General features: G+C 38.5%; 1 protein-coding gene across 1 annotated transcript; it reads right to left on the minus strand.

Moving 5' to 3' along the window:
• Positions 1-533: 533 nt before the first annotated feature.
• On the minus strand, positions 534-6,343 carry LOC100285248 (uncharacterized). Its single transcript, NM_001158142.2, has 5 exons — positions 5,991-6,343; positions 3,423-3,678; positions 2,138-3,348; positions 1,606-1,753; positions 534-1,328 (listed from the first exon to the last, which is right to left on the minus strand). Exons 1-5 carry the CDS (start codon positions 6,201-6,203, stop codon positions 1,012-1,014), a joined length of 2,145 nt encoding a protein of 714 aa, NP_001151614.2. The 5' UTR covers positions 6,204-6,343; the 3' UTR covers positions 534-1,011.
• Between the last annotated feature and the right edge of the window lie 3,578 nt (positions 6,344-9,921).

A 9,921-nucleotide genomic window follows, 5' to 3' on the forward strand; every position in this document is an offset into this window, starting at 1 on the left:
AAGCCTTAGAGTGTGTTTGTTTTCCTCCTAAATTATATAAGTTGGATTATGATAAAAGGATATAAGGATAAAATATCATTTTGGAACTACAAATAATCTAAAATAAGCTAGCAATGGGTAGCTTATTTTAATTTATTTGTAATCTCAAAGTGATATTTTATTCTTCTATCCTTTCACCATAATCTAACTTATATAATAGAGGAGATAAAACAAACAGGGCCTTAATCCAGATACAAGTATACAACCGAACAAGGTCTTAGAGGGTGTTTAGTTTATATAGACTAATTTTGTCCCTCTGTTTTATTCTATTTTAGTCTCTAAATTACCAAATACAAAAACTAAAATAGAGTTTTAGATTCCGTATTTAACAATTTAGAGCTAGTTTGAGAACTCTATTTTCATAAGGGGTTTCCATTTTTTAAGAAAAACCAGTTGATTTTACTTTAGAAAAATAGAAATTCCTTAAGAAAATGTAGTTTCCAAACTAGCCCTTATTGACTAAAATGTAATAAAATGTAGAGATTAAAAATTAGCCCTAGAAGCCAGACATTTCCTTAATTAGTGAAGAAAGAACTCTTTCTGGCGGTGTATAACATCCATTTCATTTACCCGTGGTGTGCTCACTGTTCAGCACGTCTGGTAATTGATAAACAAAACAGGAATAAAAATTACAAAACATTACAATATCAGCAACGGTAGTTTTAAGTTAGCTGATGACTCATTATAATCATATATTCATACTGTGTAATACACGTAATAATAATGGCTCATATGATTGCATAGCTGTTCCAGTGCCACTCTGATCCTGATGGAGCTATCGGTTGAAGAATCATGTAGGCCACTCAACAACCAATTACAGCATCTGTTGGTACACACTGACAACTGTAGATACAACAAGTTACAGATAGCTGGGCACCTGGTCTCTGCCCAGCTGTGCCTCGAAAATGGGGGAAGACGAAGAGAAAACCGGCCGACAAAAAAAGGGAACCTCACGCTGTTGCAGATGACCCATCAGAGTGATCTGAAACTTTCTACAGGATCCGAGTCCTCGAGCATTGAGGCCGCCTGGAAGCAGTCGGCGGCATCAGCTAGCCTGCCGTCCTGCTTGTGAACCTCCCCAAGGTAGAACCAGGCCATGCGGTTCGTGGGTTCAAGCCTCAGGGCATCGGAGAGGAAACACCTCGCCACTGGTAGGAACTTGGGCCCTTGTTTAGAGAGGAGAGCACCGATAGAGACCTTGGATGGGACGTGCTCAACCTCCATAGAGATGGCATTGAAGTATGCAGCTACCGCGTCCTGTATCTTCTCATGCAGTTCGTGTTTGTTTCCTGGGGAAATGCGACGAATCATGGGATCAGTCGATCAGATGTATGGCACAACAAACACAAGATATATTCAACTTCGGCTTACAAATATTTGGCCTATATGAACATTAAAGTTCACCCCAAAAAATGGACAGTATGCATTTCAAATGAATTATTATTTAATAGTCATTTATGAGAACATACAAATATACATTTCAAACTTCAACACATTCCCAATAGCCAGACATAGGCATGACAGCCATGACTAATGAAACATGAATAGCAATAGAAGTTTCATCACCTTCTACATGAAGGGTTGTCGCAGAGTATGTTTTGAGGGCTTTAGCCTTCTGTAAGCAAATTTCTGCATCTCTCCAATAGGAAAGACTAGAGTACAGGTTGGCAAGACCATGCCAAACTTCAACTTCCCTCACTTTATCCTCATTATCCTGAAAGCGTTCACATAGAATATGAAATCAAGAAGATATGCTAAGGTATGTGAGATGTAATTAGATGAAATTAGACTCTAGACAGGGTGCATCCATGTTAGTCCACTTCAGCAGTTAATACAAATACCAAAACAGCTCTGGTTCGGGCAAACACAAATGCAGTTTCAAGAACAAATCTTTTGGGCAGCACTTTCCAGTGTGAGAATCTGGAATTCTGGGCACCTTGGGGAAAAGTTAGTGTTTCTACATCTAAGAATCTCAAAAATGTTTCTTTTACAAGCAAATGAGGATTTTGAACAATTTCACAGAAACCTTAAACATCCCATTAAAATAAAAACAATGTGCAAATTAAAAAATTGTTCATTTGTATTTGAGAAGACAAACCTCTGTGCCATTTTTGACAGATCCATAAGCCTTCCGTTGTGCCTGAACAAGAGCAAGAAGGGTGCGATATGCTTCAACTGCTTCCATAGGCAATGCTTGAGCAACCTTCAGTTTAGCCCTTATTCTAAGCAATGGCCCTTGTTCCCACTTCGCGGTCTCATCTAATGCAGCATCAGTTACAACTTCAGCTTCTGAATACCTTTGTTGTGCAGAAAGAACCAACAATAGCAACCTCCAGCCTTTAGAGACAGATCCACCAGTGACATCAATGAACTCCTTTGCACATTTCAAGGCAGCATGCATATTCCGCTGCTCAGCATACTCTATCCCCAATTCAAATAATAATTCTGGGTTGTGACGGTCAAGAGAAATTGCCTCATTGAGTGACTTCAAAGCCTCAGCCTGCAAGACAGACCTTTGGTGATCAGATGAAGCAACCTTAGACTTCCTGGACAGGCAACTCCCCAGAACATGGAGGGCCACACTCTTTAAATGCCCATCTGATGATTCGGCATCTCTGACTGCTCTCTTTGCATACTCTACACCCTCAGAAGAAAGAAGATTATTGGAACTACATATCTTAGCAGCTAACAGGAGGGCCATTATGTCATTTGGACTCTCATTCTTATTCAAAGATTTCCTCAACAAGTTTAATGCAGCTTCATTATGAGAAACTGCAAAATAGCACAACGCTAGACTATACCATCTCTCGGTTCGAGGGTATATTCCAGGTAAAACCTCTTCGAGGTGCTTGGCAATAATAGATGTCTGGCCACACAGTGACAATGCAAAGGTTAAATGCTCCATAACAGATGGATCCCAGTGTGTCTTCCCAAGGAACCACTTCTTCAATAGTATCATGAGCAGTAGGATTGCCTCTTCTAAGTTATTCCTAGGAACAAATGAACCTTCAGTTTGTGAAGCCAAGCTTGGAGGGGCCGCCTCTACACCACCGTACAACAAGAAAACAGCAAACCTCTTCTGAATCCTTGTGCAGCATTCATCATCAAGATTCCATTGACTTAGAAGAGCACGGCGGTATGAAGCAAGTGCTTCTTGATAGGCCCCAGCTTGCTTCCAAAGTTCTGGGAGAAGCTCAACAGATTTACTGACAGTTTCCTGCAGTTTTTGTTCAACCATAACACCAGGTATGCCACATTGGAAGATACTTTCAACAGCATCAAGGACACTTTTACACTGTTTAGCAGCCTCTGCAAGTCAATGGCTTCAGAAAGTCAGATAAGCCCAACTGATATGATTATAATGCAAAATGAACAATTCATACCCATTGCCTTGCCCAACTTTTGAAGAGACATTGATTTCAAGTAAATGGCTTCAAGAACAAGGCTAGCAGCATGCTGTGATCCTGAATTTGATGAATCTGCCCGTAATTTGTTACTTCGCTTCGAGAGTGGTTTATCAGAAAGAGAAGGTTGGAAGCGCTGAATAGCAGCTTGAAGGTCAATTCCATCAAATACTCGCAGAGCAGCTTCCACATTGCCTCTCTGATATTCCAGTCTCCCAAGGAGAGCTCTAGCTTCCTAATATTGACAGAAAACTCAGTTAGCTTCCTAATGTAACTATAATTTAGTATATCCCAGATAGAAATTTTTGTAGGATGTTGATAAAATGTTAATGGATACAAATATAGGAAAGCAGACTACAGCGATAAAATTAATGAGTACAAAGATTGTCATGTACAAAAAAAAAACCAAATGCACAAATTTCACTGGGTACACGCTAAGACCGTTTCTCTTTCTTTTTTCCTCTTGTTGGTGGCTGATGATGGGTTTCGTATCTAGACTATCCCAACTTGCTTGGGACTAATATATATTTGTGTTGCAGTGGTGGTGGTGCTTTCAAACAATCTTAGCTTGTATACATACAATTATGCGAAAGGGCCTCTAGCCTAGCGGTTAAAGGCTTCCGAGTAGCACCTCCAAGTCCCGGGTTCGATTCCCCTCAGGGGCGAATTTTCCGGGTTGGTTAAAAAAAATCCCCTCGTTGTGTCTCATTCGCTCTCGGGTTACGATGTCATGTGTGCCACCCTCCAATTGGGCCGTTGCAGAGTGAACGGTTGACGTCGGCTCGTTAATGATAGGGGTCAGGGTTCGGGAAGTTTCTCGGCCGGGACCATTGTTTTTCGGTCTCTTCTTAGCATAATACCGGGAGGGCAGTCATTCCTTCCCCGAACGAGTTTATTTAGTATACATACAATTATCAATGTTGAAAAAAAAGATTTTGGAGCAAATTATAAGGATACAAATAACTGTATTGATTTCTATTATTATCTGAACAACACAGGATTTAATTTGATATGGATGAAACAGTGCATAAAGTAACTCAGAACAGTGTAGAGAATTAAAGATTCTGAAATCTCGGCATCAACAGCATCACCGTCGTCCTACAAACTGTGTCAAGATTCTCTGGTTAGTTCATGGTGCCTGATGCTTTCGAATTCGAACTATAAGAGAAGCAGATTCAACATTATCTGGAACCAAAACTGCATTTTCATTTTATAGAAAAAAAATGAAGAAACTGAACGGAAAATCCTCTCGCCACAACAAACATTAAGGAAGAACAGTACCAACTTGAACTAAACAAAAAATAATCATCCCACGATGCTTTGAAATTCCAGCATAAAACAATAAAACTACAGCATCAAAATTGAATGTGCACACTTATCTTTACATTACGGTTTTTGAGAACAATAGAAAACAAGAGGAATGGTCATCCTTTTGTCTGTTGCCACAAGAAACATCAACATAAGATCATGCCACTATCCAACCAAACAAAGAGCTATTATTTTCCGTGTTCAATTCTCATTTGTAGATAGTGCAAATTATTTCTAAATTCAACAAAAAAATCACCTTACTATAATACTATCTGATTTGAACTCCAAAAACAGCACCACCCTTGCTAGTTCTAGAATGACATGTAGATTCTAACACCAAATAAAATCACAAGCCACTGGTGAATCAATCCTACAGCTAAACCAACAGACACATATGCTATCTCCCAATGCCAAGTTCACAAGACAGCACCACATAGCCAGAACTCAGTGACTGAATCATGATCTCATAGTTACACAGTGAGCCACAAATTGACACAATAACATTACCCTCGAATTAAACAGTAATCATAATTCAAATGATTAGCCCATTGCTCACATGGGCTTCTGTTGGGTTTCAATTCTAGGTAGCCCTAACTTGCTTGGGAGTAAAAGGCTTTGTTGTTGTTATTGTTGTAGACCATTGCCCACATAACTTAGCAAAAAGAAAGATCATTTACAAACTTATCCTCACTTGAATTCTGACAATTATGTATATGAACAACACAACAACTTATATATTACTTTGTTTTTAATATTGGAACTCTCCACAAAAAATAGAAATTTTGATTGTATGCAATAATTATTCCCACCATTTACCAGATGAATGCATCTTCACGAAAGTCCAATCTCTCCCAGTACAAATTCAGGATCGCAACACCAAAAATGGTGCTCAACTAGACCAATCCACTCGACGTTCTGAAAAACATTCCCATTAGGATGGTCACCATAACCCATGAAAAGAGCTTCGTCGATCTCCCAGAAGTAGCCCCTTCCAGATGAAATGAAAGAAACCAAACATAAAAACACCATTTTTTGAGAGCGTGTAGTTTTGGAGCGCAAAATTTCGCCACATCCCGATCTCCCCCAAAGTGCAACAAAGAGCGTCGTACGGACTCGCATTCACCCAAAAAAAGATTCCATCTTCCCACACCATTTTGCCCAAACCGCGCCACAAATAACTGGATTCATATTCCCAGATCAAGCCAAGAACGAGCTACAGGGCCGAAGAGATTTCGAGACCTCGTAGTTGAGGGAGAGACCCTCGCGGAGCGACGACTCCGCCTCCTGGATGTTGCCATCGTCGACCTTGGCCTCCGATGAGCCGGACGCCGAGGCACCTCCATCCGACTCCGGCAGTGCCGCCTTCCCCTTTATCGGGGACGCGGCGGCCGCCGGTGGCCAATCCCCGGTGGGGCTCGCCACGCTCCGGCTGTCCCACTCCGCCGCCGCCATCGCTGCCGCCGATACCGATACGTCACCGCTGCCGCCGCGGTAGCTCGAATCCTCCGGCAAGCATGATAGGACAATGTAGGGGAAAACGCCGTTGGGTACGACAGGGAGAAGGCGAGATCCAACTCTACTCTTGGGACCTTAGGCGCTTTGTTTTGTTTTTTGGTTTTGTTTCCCTCGTGAGGTGTTTGGTAGTGGCTGACCATGTCTTGAGGAAAACAACATTCTATTTGAGGTATTTCTATTGTGAATTTGGCAGTTTATTTATGTAAAATTTGACAGTTAAGGGGGTGTTTGGTTAGAGGGACTAAAGATTAGTCTCTAGTTTTTAGTCCCATTTAGTCTCTTTTTTTGTTAAACACTAGGACTAAAATATGGACTAAAATGATTTAGTCTTTAGTCCTTCACATATGTGCTAAAAGAGACTAAACCATATTAATTTCACATTTACCCCTCATTTAGTTCAAGTGTACTAATAGCAGGAGAATATTAAATGCCATTTTAGTCTTCTTATGAGTCATTTAGTATATTTTTACTATTTTTAGCTCTTAGAACTAAATATGTTAGGGACTAAACTTTAGTCCTCTAACTAAACTTTAGTCCCTAGACTAAAGAAACCAAACATGGCCTAAAGCTTGGCCAGGTTGCAAAAGACCGCCTACAAACCAGCAAGAGTTGCTAAAGTAAATAGAGAGTAAATTACGTTCGAGCATCTCTAAGATATAGCTAAATAGTTTGTCAAGCTAAATTTTAGCTATTTAATAGTAAAATAGGTCTTCAACAGACTAGTCATTTAACTTGTAGACCTATCTGGCTCACTAAATTAGCTTTCTCACTAGTCAAATTTAGCTAGCAACTCTGGCTAGTCAAGCTAACTTGTATGTTAGAGAATCCGTTCGAATGATAGATTTTAATCTTTATGAAAAGACAAATAAAAAGTCAAATAGAGAATAAAAAATAAAGAGACTCTTGGAGATGCTCTTATCGGTCATTAAACTTATATAGCTTATAGCATTGTATTATTTCGGTACCTAAACTTTTAAAGTGTATATCTAGATTTCTAAACTTATAAAGTTGTATCATCTCGTTTTCTAAACTCTCAACATACACATTCTAGTCCATATACTTCTAAGGTCGTATCATCTGGGTCTATAATTTTTTTTGATGTCATACATGTTCAGATAATTTGGACCATTGATGACACCAAAAACAAATTTAGAGACTCAAATGCACGGAGCGAAATGTGCATGTTAAGAGTTTAGAGACCGGAATGATACAACTTCATAAGGTTAGAATTTAGATATATACTTTGATAGTTTAAGGACCGGAATGATACATCACTATAAATTTAGGAACCGATAATGTACTTTACTCTAAAATAAATGTCTTTAACTTGCTGATTCTCTAGTTATAAAATTTTAGAGTTGGTTTGGCTCAATTATTACCCGTGAAAAAAACTAAGGTAAGTTGTCTCCTATTACGGCTAGTTTTTTAGCCCCTTCAACCCCCTCCGGTTTTGTGACTCTCAAACTAGCCCTTAGATGTGTACTGCTCACGATAAACATAATTCTAGACACCACAACCAAAAAAAGATAGTTTGGATACCTTTATTTTATATCACTGGAATCTACTTAATAGGATAGACTATTTGGTTTGGAATTTAACATTTCATCACTTTCTAAAATTTAGATATAAGTCTATCTTACATATATAGAGTGATGAATGAAAATTGATTTTATGTATCACCAAACTATGTTTGCACTCTATAATAACACGCTCTTCGGCTCGCTCACCTATAGAAATGTAGCAGACAAATATCTATCTCGTAAAGCCAACAGTGGTACATGAATATTTTCCACATAAATTATATTAGCTTAATTGATGTGTGTCTAAATTATGATTATTATAATGGAATTCAATTTAAAGTATTCAAATGAGGCTTAACATGAATCTAATGTATGGCATGCATGAATTAATGTATGGCATGCAAGCTAAAACTCAGGCGAGGAGGATAAGACCACCCTCACAGTATTTCATTAATAGAAGGTTGTGACAACGGTATGGACCGAGAAACCCTTGAACCCTGTCCTCCCATCACTGATGGTGATGACAGTGGCGCATCTAGAATTTTACTATAGGGTATGTCATCTAAAATTTACATATTCATTTGATCAAACTACAAGAAAATTAACACGATATGTTTTCTATGTTGAATATTTTTAGATATTTTTTATTCTTTCAATAAATATATTTATATATATGGTGTATATACTGGACACGCGGCTACACCATTAGATATTTATAAGCCTGAGGGTGGCGCACAGCCGAATTGAAGCCTGAGAGCAGATGAGGAACACAAAGGGATTTTTTGTGGAGAGTACTTGTGAAAAGGGTTCTGTCGCCTTCGCCATTGGGGTATTGCCCCATCAGTGTATGGCATGCAAGCTTGTTTAGCGTTAGAGCAGCATCGGTGAGATGTGTTGGTCTTTCAATTTGTTGCCGCAATTGTTTATTCATTTATTTCTGACATGTGCATGTGCAGCTATTTCATTATCAATTGTTTAATCTTTAACTTACTAGCTGCTATAATTGTGCATCTCTGGTAGGCGGTGTGTGGACTCTGTTAATTTATCTTTGCTACAGAATGGGGAAAAGGCATCAAAATAAAAAAAAATGCGCCGGTTTTATGTTTCAGGAGTTGGTAAATGGTCGCCAAATGTAGAGAGAAAATAAGGTTAGATGAGAGCTGGCTAAATTTAAGAAGTTAATTTAGAGAGCTATTAAAGAAGAGTTTTTAGGTTAACTACATAAATTACTGATTTAGTGAGTCTTTTAGAGAACTACCGAAGTTGCTCTTGGGACCAAATAGGCATATTCTCTATTTATGTACTTTAAAATAGATATGAAACTATCTATATTTCCACTTATTTGGAACAAGCTAAAAACCAAAAACTAAAAGAAAATTTCAAGATGCTATACAAATTATACTATGCATAAACATTTTATTTAATTAGTGTCATGCTTCTAGATAGTACAAACACTTTTTAGAAGCTCAACTAAACACCACTTTCAAATAATTGATCTCTTTATCCTAAAATAATTAACGCTTTGGCTATAAATCTGGACCCTTTCTCACTCCTCATTTCAAATTCCACTCTGCAAACAGTGTATCTACAGTGCAAAATAGTATTTTGCACATCCATATAGACTCCCTTACTAGAGTTGGCCCAAACTCTCTCCCAAATATCCATCGAAATAATCAAATTACTAGGTGTATGTCTGTGTCTTGCTACGGAGTCAATATGTAATGATAACATACATCGAGATGTAAAAGAATTTTTATTGTTACATGCTCTCATTATTAAAATGTTAGTGTATAACTATTACATGGAGATAAATAACACATAATTTATCATCCACCTCAATATCTCACATTATTTGAAGAGAAGAGATAAATCATAACCGTACACATTGAAATATGATTATTCAGCAGCAATGGGTTCTAGTTGCATGTCAATTATATGAATCATATGATGATGCCCAATACTCATCACAAGAAAGAAAATGGGTATGACGACGGTCAGCTTCTTGTAATGCTCCATCATGTTGTTGTGGTCCTCTAGGGTATGAGATAGAGATGAGCGAATCGAGATCCTCCACGGGGAGCTGAGTTGAACAACTTTGGCACCTTGAGAACTGGGAGCACACTTGTTGTCAGAGA

Source organism: Zea mays, chromosome 1, assembly GCF_902167145.1.
Source record: "Zea mays cultivar B73 chromosome 1, Zm-B73-REFERENCE-NAM-5.0, whole genome shotgun sequence".
NCBI classification, from domain to species: Eukaryota; Viridiplantae; Streptophyta; class Magnoliopsida; order Poales; family Poaceae; genus Zea; species Zea mays.